Source organism: Mesoplodon bidens (assembly GCF_964165515.1).
Source record: "Mesoplodon bidens genome assembly, chromosome: 18".
NCBI lineage: Eukaryota > Metazoa > Chordata > Mammalia > Artiodactyla > Ziphiidae > Mesoplodon > Mesoplodon bidens.
The window spans coordinates 19,806,934-19,829,000 of NC_138175.1; the positions used below are offsets into that span (position 1 = coordinate 19,806,934).

The 22,067-nt window shown below is 46.2% G+C and overlaps 2 protein-coding genes across 3 annotated transcripts in view; one reads left to right on the forward strand and one right to left on the reverse strand.

The window, feature by feature from the left end:
• The first annotated feature begins 299 nt into the window (after nt 1–299).
• Nucleotides 300–4,465, forward strand: TPPP3 (tubulin polymerization promoting protein family member 3). Of its 2 annotated transcripts, XM_081217388.1 has the most exons (5): nt 900–1,029; nt 3,047–3,211; nt 3,337–3,530; nt 3,643–3,796; nt 3,912–4,465. In XM_081217388.1, exons 3-5 carry the CDS (start codon nt 3,343–3,345, stop codon nt 4,098–4,100), a joined length of 531 nt encoding a protein of 176 aa, XP_081073514.1. In that variant the 5' UTR covers nt 900–1,029; nt 3,047–3,211; nt 3,337–3,342; the 3' UTR covers nt 4,101–4,465. The 2 variants fall into 2 exon arrangements, with proteins under 2 accessions (XP_081073513.1, XP_081073514.1); XM_081217387.1 differs by lacking the exon at nt 3,047–3,211 and having other exon boundaries at nt 300–1,029.
• Nucleotides 4,466–6,006: 1,541 nt separating this feature from the next.
• Nucleotides 6,007–22,067, reverse strand: part of LRRC36 (leucine rich repeat containing 36) — a 45,574-nt gene continuing 29,513 nt past the window's right edge. The window contains 7 exon segments of the mRNA XM_081216860.1: nt 6,007–8,889; nt 10,179–10,293; nt 13,057; nt 13,061–13,180; nt 13,966–14,111; nt 15,901–16,055; nt 19,769–20,072. Coding sequence (XP_081072986.1) covers nt 8,664–8,889; nt 10,179–10,293; nt 13,057; nt 13,061–13,180; nt 13,966–14,111; nt 15,901–16,055; nt 19,769–20,072 — 1,067 coding nt within the window. The 3' untranslated portion in view covers nt 6,007–8,663.

The following is a 22,067-nucleotide window of genomic DNA, read 5'->3' on the forward strand; positions in this document are numbered from 1 at the left end:
GCATACCTTCTTAATGGCAAGGGCCACAGGCCCTCCTGGAGCTGGACCATTGCCAGTCAGCTAGGGGCAGAGGGTGAGGTGGGTTCCCCACCCCCACCCCGTACGCTGAGTGGCCACGCAGATTGTCATATGGAGAAGCTCAGGTACGGGGCTCCTGGTTGGGAAAGGTCCTGGAAGCTGCCTGGAGGAGTTTATTTTTCTTGAAGATAGGGCTTGCACTTGGAGAGAGGAGGGAAAGCAGGCTTTGGGGTCGGGAGGCAGCAGCGCCAGCAGGGACTGCGAGGCTAACACCGGGTTGGGGTGGGAATAAATGAGGACGCGGACCCGGGAAGTCCAGGAGCTTTTCCCTGGCCGCGGGAGAGACGTCGGTGTACCAGGATTTGGGGGCTGGCACTCGTGATTCGTTTACTGTCCCCTCCCGCCCCCAGTGACCCGGAGTTGTGACCTGGGATGCCACACGTTCATTGGAGAGCTGTGGTCTTGAGCCAGCTCTAGACCCCGCTGTCACTAAGGGAAGGGACCTTCCCACTCCTCTGCACGCCCACCCCCCCCCCCGCCCCCCGCCAAAGGCCTTCGGTTGCTGCTCTGGGAAGTCGGATCTCCCCTGGAGGCGGGGATCAGCTTTGAACTTCGGGCGGAGCCCAGGATGGGGGCCATCCGAGGACGTCCAGAGCTACAAAGGTCTGGTCACCCCAGCCACAGAGCTGCCCCGGGTGCAGCAGGATGAGACGATCGCAGCAGCTCCGCCCCCGCGGAGCGCGGAGAGGGCGGGGTCGGGTAGGTGGAGCCAGCGTGACCTTGGTCACTCTCCCGCCGAGACAGCCCCGGGGGTGGGACTCGCCGTCTCCATGGAAACCGAGAAACAAGGGAATAATACGGTGGAACCGCCCGGCCTGCAGTCCCGCCCCAGAGCCGGCAGGGAGCAGAGCTGCGGAGCCGCCTAGTCTCCTTCGTCCATCGGTCCATTCTTGCGTCTTTCTTTCTGTCCATCGAACGTGCACTGCAGGAGCAGCCACGAGGGAGAAGCCGGTAGGAGACCCCGGCGCCGACCACTCTAATCAATATCCTGCACGATAAGAAGGGGGTGGGGTGGGAGCGGCCTGGGAGGGGTCCCAACCCTGGATGGTACCGAGTTGAGGACACCAGCTGAGCGGTCCTGCCCTGGGCCCAAACGTTCCACCCCCACCCCCTTGCTGACTGATTACTCCAGCTGTCCCAGCGGGAGCGAGCGTGGCCTGCAGACCCCTGGGACCAGGGCCTGTGACTTGGCACCACCTGATCAGCCTGAAATTACCAAGAATCCATCTTCTCACAGACAGGAGTGAGCACAGGTGCAGGGTCCTGCTAGGCCCCTGGAACAAGCATCCTGTGGCACTCAAGCTCCCCCAGACTTCACCCTTGGTGAACAAAGTGCGGGTCTCCTTCAGATTGCTGGTGGGAGATTGCAGTGTAGGGAGAGGGAAGGGGAGTGCTGTTTGAAAGGGATTCTGGACCCACCGAGTTGCTGCAATGTAGGAGCTGTGGGTGATCCCAGTTCCAGAAACTGCAACTTAGGGATGGGTGAGTGTGGTGACCCGGGGAGGGTTTTCAGTGTTAAGGCCAGTGGTAGTGGAAGGAGTGTAGGCAGGCAGGCAGGCTCCAGGCTGTGGTCACTGGAGGCTCTATTATAAAAGGGAGAGGTGGAAGATAGTTGCTGAGGACACAACTGAGGGTGTGGTCAGGGGCTGCAGATGTATGGAGAGAGGGTGAGTTGTGAGGCTCTGGTTAGGGGTCTCAGTAAGGCCTGTGGGTGTGTGGACGGGCGACCCAGTCCCAGGGCTTCCCGTGTATAGATGGAAGTGGCTGCAGTGCAGGGCTGAGGGTGTGGTCAGGGAAGTCTCAGTACCAGGCTGTGTTACATGGAGGGAGTTTCAGTGCAGAGCTGAAGGTGTGGTCGGAGACTGCAGTGGGTGCTGTGGGCAAGTGTGGGGAAGACCCTTTAGTGCAGGGCTGAGGGTATTATTGGGGGGCCTCAGTACAGGGCTGTTAGTATATGTGTGGGGCGTGCATGCTGAGGGAATGGCCCGGGCCCTTTGTCCCAGGGCTGTGGTTGTGGTCAGGGGACTGCAGTAAGGGGTGTGGGAGGCACTTCAGTGCAGGGCTGGTGTGGTCAGGGAGGTCTGAGTACCAGGTTAAGGGGTGTGGTCAGTGGGACTAAGGCCGAGGGTATGGAGGGCCAGGGCTAAGTGCACACAGCTGTGAGAGTGTGGACTAGTGTGGTGGTGCTCAGGGTGTGGCCAGGAGGCCTCCATAGAGGGCTGAAGGTGTAGACATTGGGGAAGTGTACTTCAGCGCAGAGCAGAGCGTAGGTGTGAGGATTACAGGGCCAAGGCCACAGTCTCACTTGCCATCATGCCTCTAGGGGCTCATAACTCTACAACCCCCACTCAGGCTAGCCCCTCAATCTCCTGCTCCTCCTAGACTCCACAAATTGGGACGTTACCAGCCCCAATGGCTGGAAAGGGGCCAGGAAGCCACAGTTGTGCCCCAGGTGCTGGGAGTGCTGATGTGCCCCACCCGTGAACCCATTCTCCAGCCCAGCCCAGCAGCACTGGGAGCTTCTCCCTGAGCTGCCCTGACACCATCCTGACCTTAGCAACATTCTCCAAGCAGTACCACCCTCCCTTAGCAACTGTCTCCAGGCTTCACAAACTGTGGCCAGGCCAGCCCCAAGTTCCCCTTCCCTCATGTTTTTGTTTAACAGCAAATAGTAACAAGGTCCCAGCTGGGCCAGCTGCACCCCTGCCTGTGCTCTGGCTCCCTTCTCAGCCTGGGCTGGATCTTGCTGGGTCCTCATGACCCTGAGAGACACACTGTCCTCACTAAATACCTGCCCAACCAGCAGCCTGGCCTGGTCCTGACCCAGCCTGGCATGGAACTCCCAGGGAGGGGGCCCGCTCTGCCACCCTCACTTCCACCCAAGCAGGCCTTGTGCCAGGGCCAGACAAAGCCATGGCCCCAGCTGCTGCTCTCACAGTTTTTCTGGACAGTGCTACTCTGTTCCCAGCCTGGTGCGAGCATCATGATTTCATCTTCTGAACTCCACTCTGAGCCAGGCTGGCATTAAGTGACAGGACCTTTCCTCTCGGGGCTCTTCCTCACGGCTCTGGGGCCCAGTCAGACATTGAGTGCTGGCCCCTTTCTGCAGGCAGCTCCATCTCCAGCTCTGAGGGTATGTGGCAGAAGTGCCTGCAACTTCAACCTTGCAGGTTTTGAGGTAGAGGCAGTGATGCTCTGTGCCTTGGCGGGGTGGGGGGAGAGCTTGGCTAGGAGGTGACCAAGGTGGGTCCCTAACAGGGTGGCATGGCAACGAGCACAGATGTGGCTGGGCTGGAGGAAAGCTTCCGCAAGTTTGCCATCCATGGTGATCCCAAGGCCAGTGGGCACGAGATGAATGGCAAGAACTGGGCCAAGCTGTGCAAGGACTGCAAGGTGGCTGACGGAAAGGCTGTGACAGGGACCGATGTCGACATCGTCTTCTCCAAAGTCAAGTGAGCCCCAGGCATTCCCTGCTTCTGATGTTCCCAGAAGGGGAACTGGGGGGCTGGAACCAGGGAGGATGTGGAGAAAGGGGAAAACTCATGGTGTCCACATACCTGGCAGGGGGAAGTCTGCCCGGGTCATCAACTATGAGGAGTTCAAGAAGGCCCTAGAAGAGCTGGCACCCAAGCGATTCAAGGGGAAGAGCAAGGAGGAGGCCTTTGATGCCATCTGCCAGCTGGTGGCAGGCAAGGAACCAGCCAATGTGGGTGTTACTGTAAGTGCCCTGATGGTCTCGGCTGGCCACTGAGGGGGGTATGGGGAATATTGGCTGGGGTTGGAAGGGCTGGGCTCCCTAACCAGGTACCCCTGGGGGAACTCTGTCCAAACAGAAAGCAAAAACAGGGGGTGCTGTGGAACGGCTGACTGACACCAGCAAGTACACGGGCTCCCACAAGGAACGCTTCGATCAGAGTGGCAAGGGCAAGGGCATTGCTGGGCGGCAGGACATCCTGGATGACAGTGGCTATGTGAGTGCCTACAAGAATGCAGGTACCTATGATGCCAAGGTGAAGAAGTGAGGCCTGGGAAGGCCCCCCCTAGCACGGCTGCCCCTGCCAGAGGCTCAGGCCTGGGCCTTAGGGGCATGTGGAGCAAGAGAGCCCGGTCCCCTCCTTGCTGGATCTGCCGCCCAGCGCTTCCTGCCCAGCCCTATGGGGCCAGCCCACCAGACCTCTGACCCAGACTGCTCTGCATCCCCTTCCCCTTTTTCTTTCCCCCTCGACTTCTGTCTGTCTGTGGAGAGTCTGTGCCTATAGCCTCACCACCCCAACCTAGCCCCGGGCATGGCTAACCCCTGCCTGCTTGCCTCATATTTAAGCTGCTGCTCTGGCCAAGTGCCTAATTCTTACCCGGACCTCAATAAAGCCACCTTTTTTTACCAATATGGCCTGGTCAGGTATATGACAACAAGGGTAATGACATTCACACCCCATGACCCCTCAGTGTCATCAACCCCTTCCAAGTCACACTCTGCTGATTCTTCCACTGGCAGCTCTGCCCAGAAAAAGACACACACACACCAGGCCCCTTCCATTAGCACAGAGCCAGGCTGAATGAGGATGCTCTATAGGGAAATCAAACGTCTTTTACCTCAGCCCTGACCTAGAGTTCTGACATCATGGCTATCTTCCCGCAATTAGGGCCTCAGTCTTGGCCTCTCTGCTTTCACAGCGGGGGGGGGGGCGGGCAATGAGACAGCAAACTCAGACTGGGCTAAGCATTGGTGGGGCCCAGTGCCAGGCCTCAGCTCTAAGCTTGCTGACCGGCCTCCACTCCAGAGGGCTACCAAGGTGAGTCATTCTGGGCTGCATCTCAGAATATCAGAAAATGCAAGACAGCAGACAGTAGACAGTTCAACTCCCAATTTTATAGCTGAGGAAACTCAGGCCCAGAGAGTGAAGGGGCTTCTGCAGAACAGAGGCCAGAACCATGCCTCTTGCCTCCCTGGCCAGGCTCTTTCTAACACAGCAAGCCCCAACACTGATTTCCAAAAATGAGGCTGGATGGCCAGCAATAGAACTTGGCACCCAACATCAGCCTTTGACAGGTGAGCAGAGTGTCCAACAGTGAAGGGGCCTCTTCTTGCTGATTCCCTCCCATCTGTTCATCATCCCAGGTTGCAGGGTGGGGTGGGGGGGTCTCTCTCTGATCCTGAGAACTCCTGGGAGCTTTCAGATCAACCTTTTCTCCCCTCTGAGGTTCTCAATGTTAGGCCAGAGTTATTCCCAAGTCTAAGGCTTTGGGGCCAACTCTCCCTCCTTCCTGCTGACAAGTGGGCTGGATGGAACTTAGGGACTGCCCAGAGTCCCTAAGAGTGCTAGAAAAAGGCGAAAAAGGCACACATTCACAAATATTTTTTCTTGACCCAGATAACAAAGCAAAGCAGCACAACTGTTTATTCCCTCTCCCTCGGGCTGTTCTAGGATGTTCTTGCCCCAGGTGGCCCCGGAGTCCCTTGAGCCCAAAATCACTTGGAGCGAGGGTAAAGAGTGGTAGTGTGGCTTGGAACAGAGACGCTGGGGGGTGAGGTGAGAATTAGAGAGCAGAGATCATCACCTGGTCACAGCAGAGCCTTGCCTAATGGCTGACAGTTGTGGGATCCTCCTGACTCCGCTGACCTTGCATTGCCCAGGGAAGAGTTTCAGACAGCGCTACCTCTCCCATCAGCATACAGTAAGAGGAATCCTTCCTGCAGCCCTGGGGAATTGGTTTAAATTGCAAGCTTACTTAAATTAGCATAATAGGAGAGAAACCCAAATCCTGCGAATTGGCCTGGTCCAGGTTATTAAGCTATTAAGCTGCAGGTGAGATTACCATCCAGTGCTATGGGAGCAGCAGTTTGGCCCCTCCTATGATTGGCAGTGTGGCTTAGAGGAGCCCAGAGAGAGAACTGGCCGAGTCCTGAAACCCCACCTTGTAGGAGTAAAGCCCCCTCTTCTTTAAAAGTGGTTATGGAGCCTGAGGGAAATCAAGGCTCACCCGGAGCCAGGAAGACCCTTAGTCTAGCAGAATCTGGTTCATGGCAGGAACTGACCAAACAATGCCACTTCAGCCCTTCAGTTATCACTGCTCCATCTCCCCATAGCCTCCTCATGGTGGAAAGCTTTGGGTACCCTTGCTAGCAAAGCCAGTTGGGCAAGGAAGAGAGGTTAGGATCTGTGGGATGGAGCCATTAAAACCCTCTATGTATAACTGGCGGGAAGGCCAAACCTCAGAGGGGCCCTGCCTCTCCTTTTGGAGAACTTCCCTGAGGACCTGTTTTCCATCCCAGCCTTGTTTCCTTCTTTCTTCTAATAGTGCCAGGCCCAGGGTGAGGAATTCTTGTCCACTTATTTTCTACTTGCTTCAGGGGTCTTCCCCCACTCCATGTTCCCCCACTCCCACTTAGCCCCATAGGGCAACAACTCTTTGGCCCTTCCCTTGATGCCACCAATCCCTACCCCTGCCCTCTGGACCAAGGGCCACACAGCAAAAATCAGAAACACAGTTGACCTCTGCACGAGTGGCCAGCAACCCTAGAGAGGGGCCTGGCCTAGGGTAGGACCAGCCACTTTCAGTGACAATAGAAAATAGAGCGGAAGGTGACTTAGTCTGGGTCAGGCTCTTTGCTCCTCCTTAGAGGTACCCTGAATAGGTTCTGGGCTAGCATTCTCAGATGTTCATAGGAGAAGGATGGGAGGGCTGGGTTGTAGAAAGAAGTCCGTTATCCCTGCCCCCACCTCCCCTAGCCCCCATTGCCTGTCCAGTAAGTTGGCCTGTGCACTGGGCTGGGACGGTGAAATATGACAACACAGGGCTGTAAGGCTACTAGCTAATGCTACCCTACCTGGGCAAGGCTTAGGCTCTTTGGAGGCCTCTCAATGGGGCCAAGATAGACCCAGGAAAGCGGGGAGGGGGGCTGTTCTTACTGACACTTCCAGAGAAAACGAGCTGACTCTAGCTCCCTCAGAGCCATGCAGCTCAAAGAAACTTATGGCTCCTCTGTGCATGCTCCTTTTGGGAACCTACATAAAATTGAGAGATCTGTAGATTTTATTTATAACTTAGAGATGTGTGATCTTAGTTGTGATCTTCATGTCTCATTATTACAGCAATAGCTCTCCTTCCCTGCACAGCACCTGGGTCAGGGGAGCAAATAAGTGTCTAATCTTTCCACCTGCCTCTCTCTCTGACATGACCCTGAAGATGAAGAGAAGTACAATATGACATTAGGTTAACAGTCCTTTGCCCTCTACAGCTCTCTGGCAACATTAGCTACTTGTGCAACCTTGAAGTAGAGACATACCTAGAGCCACTTGCATTATCTTTTCCCATTGATGCCTAATCAATCAGGATTAAAGAAAAGACTGATCCTCAGTCTGAAATACAAGGTACTGACATGTAAAGTGGATGCTGAGCCCAAAGCTAACTTTCAGAAGCCACACCTCTGGTCTGGACTGCACCAGCCTTCTCTCTCATCTCTCTAGCTCCTCTCTGGTCCACTCCACACAGCCGGAGGTCAATCCACTCTTCTTATAGAGAAAGCTTCTCAAACACAAATCTATTGAATACTACCCATCTGCCTTCCCAATCTAAAATCTTTTGGGAGCCATGCGACCTAGCTCCTGTGTATCTCCTCTCAGGCCCTCCATTCCCTGAATGAACCATGTTCCTTCCCATTTCATGGCCTTTGCTTATGCTATTTCTCTCTGCAGCTCTCCCCACTGAGCTCTGCCCTCAGTCCTATGCTTTGCCTGGTGACCTCCTATTTAATTCTTCAGGTCTTGGTTGAAAGATCATTTCTTTAGGGGACATTTTCCTGATATCACACCTCCCTCCCAGGCTAGGACAGACCCCCCAGTTATATACTGTCATGGCACCATGACCTACATCTTCCCTGCCCGGTGATCTCTCTGGGGGCCCCTGACTCTCCTACTCTGTACTCTTGGCCTAGGAGGCTCTGCACCCCCTCTACCTGGTACCATTGTACTCATTCTGCCAAGCTTCCACTCAAGTCCTCACTGATGACTTCTCCAGTTCTCCAGAGTAGGAATTACCTACTCTCTGTCTGTCTTTCCAGGATCTGTCTAGGCTTTTATTTAGGCCTGTTTGGTGCCAATGGCAAGCTCTGAGGTCCATCACACAACTAAAGTGTTGGCTGCTCCAGGAAGACACCGGACCTTGTCACCTTTTCACTATGGTGGGAGAAAACCCAAAACACGTTTGATGAACTGATCAATAGAGGTTCTCCAAAATTTCTGCTAACACAAAACATACCTGGCCTTGGATGTTCTTTTTAAACTTCCTACTACACAGTTTCAACAGACACTTGGGAAAAATGTCTAGTGTTTTTTTCTTTTTGACATTTTCAGCCAAACGTTTCTATGTGATATGATGCCTAGGACTAAGTGCCAACTATTTATGTGGGCAGAAGGAAAGAACGACTTGATGGGAGGAGATAAAAAGAAATAAAAAGGCCCAACATAGTCTAATTAAAATAAGATATTTTTCTTAATCTTGTGAGTGAATACCACCATACTAGTGGCAATGACGCTGAGAGCCCCCTGGGGCTGAGAGGGAAGCTGCAAAAAAGGTGTGCAGTGCTAGCTCCATAGACTAGGCTCTGGGACAGAGTCTGAAACACTCTGTATTAGATACTGACCCGTATCATGTGCCACTGGTGAGGAGGAAGACAGCGTGCTTTTCCCAAAGGGCGATGATCTTCCCAAATGATGACTCTTCTCAGGAGGCAGGAGTGCTTTCCCAGAATAACCTTTTTGCTCTTTAGTCAGCTGCTGCAGCAGATACTCATTGGTTACCACCAGGGATCTGAGGCATGGGGAAAAAAGACAGTTATGAAGTCATAAAAGCAAAGTAGTTGCCATTCTGACCTGAAATGTTTGCTAAAGATAAATGTAAAAAAATAAATAAATAAATAAATAAATGTAAAATGAAGTAACATCTTTAAATAGAAAGAACTGTCTGATTTATGAGTTGGTTATTTTAAAAGCAGGCAGACAGTTTATTTATTCATTGCAGTTCTGTTTACATTCCAGACTGACTGTAGCAATAACATAGTTCACATTTTATACAGTGATTGTTCTGATCTTTCCAAAGCACTTTCATGATGAAGTAAGTAGACGCACGGGGAGACTGGCACCTGACCAGGCCTCCAATTTCTATCCCCAAATCTTAATTTCTACTTCTTCTAATCTATCCTCCCTCTGCAATTAAACTAAAGGTGCTAGTCATAACTGTATTCTTGGACTCTGTATTACCATGTAATGTTGGAAGCTGTCAGAGGCTGCCCCTCCCCGCCAAAAAAGATGCATGCACAATGCTATTCACTGCAACACTATCTGCAACAGCAAGATACTGTAATGTCCATCAGTAGAGGACTAATTAAATACACACACAGTGGAGTCCTATGCATGTATAAAAAGGAGTGAGAACGAACTCTATACACCACTGTGAAATGATTTCTAGATAAAATAAAGCAACATTATGCCTTTTTTTATATAATAGAGGGGAAATACAAATACACACCCACACCTGCAATGGAAGGCTGGTGGGAAGGAAGGAAAGGATAGAGGAGACAGGTAAGGAAGCTAGATTTGTCTGAATTTATCTGATTTTGTGGATCTGACTTTGGGACCATGTAAGTTTTACATTAATTATACATAAGATTAAATCAAAATAATAAAAATATTCCCTATGAATCAAACAAAATGAAATGAATTGAACCTGTATATTGAATTGATGGTTTAACAACACACAGAAGAATTATTTCAAGTTACTCTAAAATATAGCATCACTAAAGATATATATCTTAATGTTCTCAAAGTGTGGTCCCCAGGCCAGAAGCAAGAGTATCACCTGGAAACTTACTAGAAATGCAAATTCTCAGTTCCCAACCCAGATCTGCTGAATCAGAAACTGGTGTGTTCTGGAAAGCAGTATTTTGATCCCTGAGCAAAGTAGCCTGGATACAGGTGGTTTGCACACAGAATAAAGTTAATTTGAAAAGTATATAGATATTAACTTGCCAAGTAAAACAAAGGAGATAAAGGAAAGTAAACATCTGCTTCCAGAAGTCAGCTAGATGGACCCAGTCCTACCTCTGACTTTCGTGGAGAAGGGACACTGTCTCCTCCAGCTTTTTCAGCTGGGCAAGCTCCTGGTTCAGGCAAGCCACCTGCATGTTCAACTGTTGGTTTTTGCGCGGAAGATCATCTACAAAGGTTACAGTAGCCAGGGGTGAGAGGATTCCAAGAGGCTAGTCTTTGAGCAGAGCTTGAGTGATCAGAGACATCTTGAAGAGTTGGGGGCCCCACTGCACCCACCTCCACACTCCATTCACCATTCCCTCCCTTGGAGACAGCAGATATAGTGGCAAGAATATAGGGTTTCGCAACAGACATATCTGAATTAAAACTCAACCACTTAATCTTGCACGTTAGTTCATTTTTGTGAGTTTCACTAGAGCTAGTAACTCTGCCGGGTAGCACTGTTATGAGGAGTCAGTGAGACATCTGTGCTCACATAGCATAGGCAGTCAACAAATATTTGGTCTCCTTGTATTCTCCATTTTAGTTCATGAATGTATGTCCTTCACTCTGTATGGAATATGTGAAAACATCTAGAACTGTGTCAGGCACAAGACAATAGCTCAATGAGTGCTTTCAGAAACTGGATTTGTGGCCAAGGCATTCATATCTAGCGTTCCAAATATGTTGCCACTGCCTGCAATAAATAATAAGGTAGGTAAAAGCACAGGAACTCTGGTCCTAAGCAAGTCAGTCTTCTAGAACGGTACTTAAACTTTAATATGCTTACAGATCACCTGGGGATCTTTTTAGAAAACAGATTCTGATTCAGTAGGTCTGAGGTGAGGCCAGATGTTCTATATGTCTAACAAGCTCCCAGGTGATACTAATGTTGCGATGTGTGGCTCACATTTTGAGTAGCAAGGTTCTGGAAGGTGGAAATCAGGACTGCAACAGCTGTATTTATCACCAGTAATCCAAAATAGAGAACTGGGTCTCATGGCTGATTGAAAATAGGTATCTAGGGCTTCCCTGGTGGCGCAGTGGTTAAGAATCCGCCTGTCAATGCAGTGGACATGGGTTCAAGCCCTGGTCTGGGAAGATCCCACATGCCGCGGAACAACTAAGCCCGTGCGCCACAACTACTGAGCCTGTGCTCTAGAGCCTACGAGCCACAACTACTGAAGCCCGCATGCCTAGAGCCTGTGTTCCGCAACACGAGAAGCCACTGCAATGAGAAGTCCGCACACCACAACGAAAAGTAGCCCCCGCTTGCCGCAATTAGAGAAAAGCCCACATGCAGCAATGGACACCCAACGCAGCCAAAAATAAAATAAATAAATTTATTTTAAAAAAAGAAAGTAGGTATCTAGTGAATAAACACCTATTTATTTTCAGTGCAGGTAAGTGGAGAATGATGTCTTGATTATTCAGGCTTATGAATATCAGATAGTGATGAGATTCAGCTCTGGAAATTCAATGCTGATTTCCAAATCAAATTCCTCATTCAAATCCAAATACCCATAATGTTTGTTTGTGGGTGCTGAGCTAGAAGCTTAAAGTCGAGGTAGACTTTATCTACCTAAACTATACTAATAATAAAGTAGTACAAATCAAAAATTCAATGGGATATTATTTTTCACTTATCATAATGGCAAAAAAATATAATACCCAGTGTTGGCAAGGGTGAAATGAAAAGGCATTCAAATACATACTTACTGCTGATATGAGTGTAAACTGAAACCATCTTTCTTGGGAATGATTTGGCAATGTGTAACAAAAACCTCAAAAATGTCCACTTTTTTTTTTTTTTTTTTTTTTTGCGGTACGTGGGCCTCTCACTGTTGTGGCCTCTCCCGTTGCGGAGCACAGGCTCCGGACGCGCAGGCTTAGCGGCCATGGCTCACGGGCCCAGCCACTCCGCAGTATGTGGAATCCTCCCAGACCGGGGCACGAACCCACGTCCCCTGTATCGGCAGGCGGACTCTCAACCACTGCGCCACCAGGGAAGACCTGTCCACATCTTTTGACCCACTAATTCTACTTCTAGGAATGTCTGCTAGGAAAATAGTCTAAAATGTACACAAAGATTTATATACACAGATATTAATAGCTGCATTATTTATCACAGCATAAATATTAGGACTCTTAGCTCCATCAGAAGAGAAGAAAGAGAATCTTAGAGAAGCATTTTCACTCTAGGATCTTTTCTTCTATTTCAGGTCTTTCGAATGTTTGGAAATTCTTAGAATTAGAATTATTTATAATATAAAAATGGCAGCTTTATTTATAATAGCTAACATTAAAAACAACTATAAAGAGGACTGAATAGAGAAATATGGTATATTCATGTAACATTATAGGAAATGCCTGTGCTATTAAATTAGTAACATTAGGTTGTAGAAATCAGATTGCCTAGGGTAGAGAGTAGCGGGAACTGAGTGCACAAGGGTCAAACTTTCTAGAGTACAGAAGTGTTCTGTATTTTGATTGGGATGCAGTTAAATGAATATATATATATCTGTCAAAACTCATCAAACTTAAAATGTGTGTATTTTGCTGTACATAAATTAGTTTTTAAAAATCAAGACACAAATTTTAATTCTGAGTTAAATACATGTATAGGCATATGGTGAAAGAAAATATACCAAAAACACTAATTGTAGTTCTTTCTGGGTAGTGAGATTATATTTTCTTTATATTTTTCAAACTTTCTGTAAAGAACACGATCTTCTGCTATAATCAGAAAAAACAAGTGTCTTTCTCAAAAATAATGACAATAATAACACATTTGTAAATGCTTTACACTGATAAAAGAGTAAACTCTTTTACTCTGGTAACTCAAGCCACCTGCATTACAACTCTGAGGCTAGATGGTTGTTTCCATTTAGGAAGCCATGTGAGCTCTGGATGACGAAGCTTATTAAACGGGCCATCTTCCTGAACTTACCTTAAGTGTGGGACTGGTGCCCACTCACAATCGAGGTGGCAGCACCTTCCTCCAATTGCTGGATTTTTTCTGACAAAATGAGGTTTTCCTCCAGCACTCTGACCAGTTTTTGCTTCAAACTTTCCTTTAGATTAGAAAACAAAATACAAACACATTAAGAATCTGAAATTCTGAGGACTGCTTTCAGAAAACTGAAAAAATCTTTCCTCTGTTTAGTGATAAGCTGAATGGAGGTCAGCATCTCTCTTTCTCACTAGAATTTTAATTCATTGGTAAGCATAGCTCAAGTGCAGCCAACAAATTTATCACATGCAATTGCAATCTTTCCTGTGAGTTATCCACTACTCTTGCAGAACAAGTGGTTGTTTTGACAAGTGGCCAGTCACCTATCTAAAGTTTCTAGAAACTAAACTGGATGCCTGAAAATCCTCTAATGTTAAGAAAAGGGGGGAAAAAAGCCTAAGAATATGAGTCCCTTCTTTCCCTCCCAGAGCCAGCAGCCTAACACTCTAGGAATGGCCCCTGGTTTAGGGCTCTCCATCAGAAGGGAGGAAAGATAATCCCAGAGACATCTAACTTCCCTCATCTGAATCAAACCATAACCTTCGAGAACATGGTCCTAAATGTTTTCATTCTAGGGCCTTTTTTTTTTCTTTTTCCATTTCAAGTCTTTCCTTAGAATTTTTGGATTAGGGCTAGGATTAGGGAGTCATCCCTGCAAAACCTCCAAGCTGTCCCTGCAAGTTTTGTGTTCCAGATTTGCACAGACTGACTTTTCTATATTTCAGTCCAGAAACATCTAGGTGCTCATAGTGATGATGTTCTTTATGGCACAGACCTGCTCTAGTCTTGCTGCCCCATCCTTTTCTTGTAAAGAAAGAGTAGGAAAAGAAGACGAGAGCAGCATACCATGTCATTAGGGACCAGCTGCCCCGTCTCCTTCAGTTCCATCTCCCTTTTGTGGAAGGCTTTTGATGTATCTCCAGGACGTGAGCGACACCACTGCTGAGAAGGAGCAGGCACTACCAAAGTCAGAAGCAGGTCTCGGGCAGGACCTGCCAAAAATTCAGGTTGGATACACGGGCCAATCTTAAAAGCTAAAGCACAGAATTCCTAGTCAATAACTACCAGTTCTGTAGGACAAACAAGGTAATCTAATATCCCCTTTTTTCAAGAATTTAGTAAGTGGCTGTAAGAGATGTTTCATGATGGAGATAAAAAATTATGGGCTTCCCTGGTGGTGCAGTGGTTAAGAATCTGCCTGCCAATGCAGGGCACAAGGGTTCAAGCCCTGGTCTGGGAAGTTCCCACGTGCCATGGAGCAACGAAGCCCATGCGCCACAGCTACTGAGCCTGCACTCTAGAGCCCGCGAGCTACAACTACTGAGCCCATGCACCCGCGTGCCTAGAACCTGTACTCCGCAACAAGAGAAGCCACCGCAATGAGAAGCCCACGCACCGCAACAAAGAGTAGCCCCCGCTCACCGCAACTAGAGAAAGCACGCACGCAGCAAGGAAGATGCAATGCAGCCAAAAATAAATAAATAAAATAAACAAATAAATTAAAAAAAATTATATCCCACATCTATGGAGACAACAGCAGACCCTCGTGAGTGCATGCTTTGTGCTATTATTATCTAATCACTGATGAGTGGCTCCTGGGGATAATTTCCTAGAAAACAAGAGCAAAGGATCAATGCAGGAAGGAAAGTAACTGGGCTAAGACTTCTTTTCCTGTATGTCCCTTTAGAAATGAAAAAAAGAGGGCTTCCCCGGTGGCGCAGTGGTTAAGAATCTGCCTGCCAATGCAGGGGAACACGGGTTTGAGCCCTGGTCCGGGAAGATCCCACATGCCTTGGAGCAACTAAGTCCGTGAGCCACAGCCACTGAAGCCCGCATGCCTAGAGCCCATGCTCCACAACAAGAGAATCCACCACAATGAGAAGCCCTCACACTGCAACAAAGAGTAGCCCCCATTCACCACAAATAGAGAAAGCCCGCGCACAGCAATGAAGACCCAGCGCAGCCAAAAATAAATAAATAAAAGAAATTAAAAAAAAAAGAAATTAAAAAAAGAAAAGTTAAGCCCAAACAACTTTAAAGTTTCGTTTTTTACTTAAACTTTTACCACCACCAACAGCTCCTTGAATTCTTCTTCCATTAAACAACAAATAAACACATGGGGACAATATTTGCAAAACCGTTTTCTCCCAAGTTCCTAAAAAAGAAGCCCTAAAAAAGAGTCCACGTCATCGTCACTGGAGTTTTTTGAATCATATTTTTCGAATCGAATATTTCAACAGGCATCTCAGATCTCTAATGATCAAACCCAATTTCTGTTGTATTTATTGTTGGCACTTTCCCAAGGATCATAAAATCCTTTTGTAATCATTAACATGACCTTGCTCTATTTTATATCTCATCACTCAAAGACTGTCAAGAAAAAGTTACAGGAGGAACAAGACAATTGGTACATGAGGGAAGAGTGCTGATAAAAACAAACAGGGAAGGGAATTCTCTAGAGGTCCAGTGGTTAGGACTCGGTGCTTTCACTGCAGTGGGCCCGGGGTTCGATCCCTGGCTGGGGAATTAAGATCCCGCAAGCTGCTCTGTGCAGCCAAAAACAAACAAACAAGCAAACAAACAACAGGTTAGAAGAGATTATAAGAAAAATGCAGGTTTGTCAATCACTGTGTGGCTGAGAAATTTTGGTAAGTGATCATGAAAACAATTTTCCCTGCAAGTTAAGGGGACTGAGTAGCTTTTTTCAGAACATAGAGCAGAAACACAAAGCAGAAGCAAGGTCTGAGCCCTTCTCCAGGAACTGAGAATGCACTCACTTACCCAGAAACTTCTTGTTGAGGAGGAGGGAGCCGGAACTGTTCCAGTGCTTATCCACAAGGTCCAGGAGCTGTCTGAGGACAGTGGCCACATGGGATGTTCTGGCAGAGATCGGGGGACTGTGGTTTCCTGGCAAACCATGCAAACTGCCCAGGTCACTAGAGAGAGGCCCAAGAAAAAAAACAAAAAACCCAACCATTTGTCATTCTAACACAAGGGAAGTAAAAATCCAGACATTTAAAGTGTTAACATTGGGCTTACCTGGTGGCGCAGTGGTTGAGAATCTGCCTGCCGATGCAGGGGACGCGGGTTCGTGCCCTGGTCTGGGAAGATCCCACATGCCACAGAGCGGCTAGGCCCGTGAGTCATGGCCGCTGAGCCTGTGCGTCCGGAGCCTATGCTCCGCAACGGGAGAGGCCACAACAGTGAGAGGCCCGCGTACCGCAAAAAAAAAAAAAAAAAAAAAAAGTGTTAACAAAGAAAAAAAGAAGGTTGGTTTCATCTTTTAGTTTGGATCTGAATAGAATATTAATGTCTAAGGCAAATACAATAATATATACAAGGATAATTTCAAAGGTAACAGTATCTTCTATGATAATTTCCTGTAGAGATTTTCAGAAGAAAACAAAAAATGTTTTAACACCTATGTCTATGGCTCAATGTATTATGTTATGTAATATGGAAAGATTAAACTGCAGAACTTTTTTTTTTTTTTTTTTGCGGTACGCGGGCCTCTCACTGTTGTGGCCTCTCACATTGCGGAGCACAGGCTCCGGGCGCGCAGGTTCAGCGGCCATGGCTCACAGGCCCAGCCGCTCCGCGGCATGTGGGATCTTCCCGGACCGGGGCACGAACCCGTGTCCCCTGCATCGGCAGGCGGACTCTCAACCACTGCGCCACCAGCGAAGCCCAGAACTTTTTTAAGGTATTATATATCATAAAATAAAATGGGGAGTAATTTAATAAAAGTTATAACTCATAAGCTTATATTTAGTATATTAATATATAATAAACATAAATATCCCATAACATTTTTTTTTTTTTTTTTTTTTTTTTTTTTTTTTTGCGGTATGCGGGCCTCTCACTGTTGTGGCCTCTCCCGTTGCGGAGCACAGGCTCCAGATGTGCAGGCTCAGCGGCCATGGCTCACGGGCCCAGCCGCTCCGCGGCATATGGGATCCTCCCGGACCTGGGCACGAACCCGTATCCCCTGCATCGGCAGGCGGACTCTCAACCACTGCGCCACCAGGGAGGCCCTCCCATAACATTTTAAATGTTATGTTAAATGTTATTGTTGGACCCAGTACTAAAGATACTTTTTATTCAGTGAGAATCTTATGTATATAGATGTATAGGTAGAGCTCTCCAATGAAACTCCCAATTGTTTATTCATTCAGATATGATGTATATGTCTATTTATTTAGTCATGTCTGAATGAATAAAAAACAATTGGGTATTTTACTGGACAGATCAATCTACAAATATTTTCTGTAGAGTCTCAAGGGACTTCAAGAAAGCTGTTATATATTAAAAACAGCCAAATTATTTCTCAATCTTTGGCTCTTTTGATATTAAAACTATAGATGATTAATTAGGTAATGCTGTCATATATGACAACTGTGAAGCAGAACACCAGACACTGATACTTATGACTTGAGTCACACAGGTGGCCTATGATTAATAAGGAAAAGCATTACAAATGGGATAAACATTTATTCAACAGATCTGTACTGAACACTGATCATGTGCATGGAGATTTCTACATAAGGACTGTGAACGTATGAAGAAGTAAAAGATGAGGTCCCTAAGAAGTTAACAACCTGATTAGGAAGAAAAGTCATAGAAAAACTGGTTACACTACAAGCCCACTTTAGAGGATCTTGTCAAAAATGGATATTTACTGTCACTGGTTTTTCATGTATTGGTAATTCTGTGTGCACATCATTGAACAACTTAGAAACACATACATGCCTTTACGTATTTTCTTTCATTTATCACAATGCAGTGAGAGTGGGGGATAATTTTTTTATGAACTTTGGAATAATTTTGTTACTTTTAATTTTCAGCAAATTAAAAGCTGAAAAGCCATGTCTCATGGCTTTAAAAAAAATTATTATTATTATTTTTTGTGGTACGGGGGCCTCTCACTGTTGTGGCCTCTGCCGTTGCAGAGCACAGGCTCCGGACACGCAGTCTCAACGGCCATGGCTCACGGGCCCAGCCGCTCCGCGGCATGTGGGATCTTCCCGGACTGGGGCACGAACCCGTGTCCCCTGCATCGGCAGGCAGACTCTCAACGACTGTGCCACCAGGGAAGCCCTAAAACTTAATTTTTATAATTTGTCTATGATTCTAAAGTCAGTTGGTCAAAAATTTTCACAAATTCATGTTTGGTTTAATTTTGTGTTTTTTTTATATGGGATTATTTTTTATAACTTCTTAAATGCTATTCTGATTTATACCTTTCTAGAAACTGAACAGTGTATTTCTTTTATATTTATATTCAAACAGCTCTTTTATAACTTTTCATATAAAGAAATATAGTATCTAACAGGAAAAAAGAAATGGGAATTTTTAAGATAGTCCAGAAAAGTGCATTGAGATTTTAATTGCTATTTTAACAATCCTATCACATGAAATAGAGGTGGAAAAATCTCCTAGAACACGTCTTATTAATTAATATAGCACCCAAATATCCTAAGTGTTGCTGTACCTTCGCCCTAAATACATTAACACCAGTGCTCTTTGTCTGGAAAAATAGGCATCAGTGGCTGAAAATGGAAAACAAAAAAGGACCAAAAAGTCAAAAAAGTATTACAAGACTGCCCCCTTTGGTACACAAAAATTACAAACACCTCCAAAGTTTTGAAAACTGAATAGAAAGTATTTAAAGGGTTAAAAAACCAACCAACGAAACAAAAACCCCCCTTATAAACCCATGTCACTGTGCAAAAAGATTTCCATCAACTGAAAAATAAGTGACTAGAAATAGTTGTTTTTGACCAAAGCCCCTGCTTTCTCACAAGGCAGTAAATGATTAAATGACAAATGATTTGTATGACAAAGATTATGTGTTCAAGGGAAGAGCATGCCCCAAGAGCTATAGTTCTTTTAACTGATGAGAAGCTTCATGATGGAAGTAGGGCCTGGAGAAAAATTAATATTCAAACAGATGAGAGGAGAGAAGAAGGCATTCTCCATGGAGGGATGTATGCAACGGCAGCAACAAAACTTAGTTACTAAGTAAGAACAACACTAACTATCATACTACAATTTTATGAAATGAATTATATTGTATATGTGGGAATGGTTCTTGGTTTGTTGTTCATTCTCTGAACCAACTCTCAGCTAAAAATCCCTTGGAAAATCTAATTCATCTTCTTAATCTAATTCATCTTGGAAAAAAATTGGAATAATTTAAATTTTTGGACAGGAAAGCAATGCTTTTAGAAGAAAGATCCCAAGCAAGTTAGTGATTTGTGGCCAAAGCAAATGTGTAAACATGATAAGATTATAAATGTCAATGCTACAGAGATCACTCTTCAGCCAACCCTGAGCCCCTGGCAACTTCTGCATTCCTTCCTGTGGTAAACTCTGTCCACCACTTCTCATTATCAATATACTTCTCCACCATGTTTATGCTCTGGAAGTAGATTAGGGACCCTGCTCCCTGTGACAGAAATGAGGAAATGCTGCAGAAGGGGAATGACCTTCCCAAGGGCAAAAGAATCACAGGCTTTGGCCTGGCAGTATTACCCACTGGCCTCTAAAAATCCCTTTGAATTTCTACCACTTTTCATCCGAACCACCACCACCAAAACAGAACCCCATTCTGCTCTTGGACCTGATGTGCTTTTGCACAAGCACAAACAAGCCAACACTTGCCTCGCTGCCTGTAGCATCTCTGAAACCATGTTTTGGATTCAGGGTATCAAGGATATTTTCTTTCCATTTGAATCCTCTTCTCGATGGGCTTAATGACCCCTTGGTCAAACTCTCTCTGTTTTCTGAAGTCCCAGTAGGCAACAGCAGTGTCCGCAGAGAGTCTCCCAGGATGGTGTTGTTTGGGAAAGAACCATGTGCTGGTGTTAAATCGCCGAGGCTGGTGGATAATTTTTGCACTACATTCACCAGCAGAGCAGGGTCGCTGTTGAAATGGGTTGTGGCGTACAGATCTGTGAAGGAAACAGGCCCAGAGATGAACCTGCTCTTCAACTCCCTCATGTCTTACTTCCATCCTTACCCTGTCTGGAGTCCAAGGGTCATAATGATCTCTCCCTAGTATATACCCTCAACTTTCTGGACCCTTTCTCTCTCCCTCCACCTGACAAAACCCCAACTCTGGTTAAATCCAACTGTGCACATACTCCAAGCCTACAGCAGAGCAGTGGGAAGTGACTGGAGAACAACATATATCTCTTTCCAACATCTTCACTTTAAATTCATAACCACTATCTTAACTGGGCCCGACTATCCTAATACATTACTCTAATCAATTTACTCTTCTATTCTTTAAACAAATTTTTTATTTTATATTGGAGTATAGTTGATTAACAATGTTGTATTGGTTTCAGGTGTACAGCAAAGTGATTCAGTTTTACATATACATGTATCTACTCTTTTTCAAATTCTTTTCCCATTTTAAAAAATGTTTATTTATTTACTTATTTATTTATTTGGCTGCGCTGGGTCTTAGTTGCACCATGCAGGATCTTTAGTTGTGACATGTGGGATCTAGTTCCCTGACCAGAGAGCAAACCTGGGCCCCGTGCATTGGGAGCGAGGACTCTTAGCCACTGGACCACCAAGGATGTCCTACTCTTCTATTCTTTGAGATCACTATTTCACATCTCTCTTCTCCTCAAACTTCCAACACCTTGTCCCCGCTCCTCACTCTCAGTTGCTGATCTCTTTACTTCTCTGAGCAAAAGAGAGGCAATCAAAGAAAACATCTATGTGTTCTAACCACTAAATCTACCAATTCCACCTGTATTTGTGTCTATAAATTCCCTCCCTTCCTTCTTGTAATAGATGAACTGTCTGTGCTTCTATCCAAGGCCAACCTCTCCACTGGTAGACTGGATTCCATCTCCTCTTGACCACTCCCCAATTTTTTTCTTGTAATTGTCCCTTTTCTCTCCTGCATCATCAATTTTTCCTCTACTGGAGCATTTCCACCATGATCTCCTTGATTCCATCCCCCTTCCAGCTACATTTCCATGTCTTTGCTCCCCTTCACGGCAAAACTCCTTGAAAGGGTCATACATATTTGGTAACTCTACCGCTTCTCCTTTGATTCTTTCTTGAACTCACCTCAACAAGGCTTTTATTAACAACGCATCTCCTGAAGCTGCTCACTAATGCGTTGCCAAATACCATGATCATTTCTCAGTCCCAGAAGTGTTAAAGACATCTATTAAGGACATCTGACACTGTATTTATCACTCTCTCCTTCTTGAAACATATTCTTCACTTGGCTTCCAGGATACCACTCCCTCTTGGCTTTTTTTTTTTTTTTTCTCCTACCTTAGTAGCTGCCTCTTCCTTGCTCTCCATGATGGTTTCTCTTTATCTACGAGATTTCTAATTGTTGGAGGACTCAGATTAGTCCTCAGATATCTTTTCTATCTATATTCACTCCCTTGGGGAGATCTCATCTAGTCTGTTTTAATGCCATCCACATACTGAATTCCCAGCCCCACCTTCCTCCCTGAACTCCAGACTAATATGTCTACTTATCAAATTGGCATCTCTGAGAAGTTTTAATAGTCACCTCAAACTTAAGCTGACTAAGATCAACTCTTGGTATCCATCCTAAAACCTGTTCCTCACACTCTTTTCCATCTGAGTAAAATGGTAACTCCATTCTTCCAGTTATCCTTGACCTTCTTTCTCTCACACTTCATCCTCAATCCACTAACAAATCATGGAGTGTTATCTTCAGAACATATTCAGAATCTATTTCTCACCACCTACATTGCTATCTCTCTAGTTCAAGCTACCATCATCTCTTATCCAGATTCTAATCTGTTAATTTTAAAAACTTCTATCCTTGTTCCCCATTATCTATTCTCAACTCAGCAGCCAGAGTAATTCTTAAGTTAGATCATGTCACTCCTCTGCTACAAACTCTCCAACAGCTTCTGATCTCACCCAGAATAAATGTCTGG

Bases quoted from the DNA above. Each gene is read 5' to 3' on its own strand.
- TPPP3 (XM_081217387.1), top strand. From the start codon at position 724: ATGAGACGATCGCAGCAGCTCCGCCCCCGCGGAGCGCGGAGAGGGCGG. The intron at 1,030-3,336 runs GTAGGAGACCCC...GGTCCCTAACAG, and splicing joins CAGCCACGAGGGAGAAGCCG to GGTGGCATGGCAACGAGCAC. The intron at 3,797-3,911 runs GTAAGTGCCCTG...CTGTCCAAACAG, and splicing joins CAGCCAATGTGGGTGTTACT to AAAGCAAAAACAGGGGGTGC.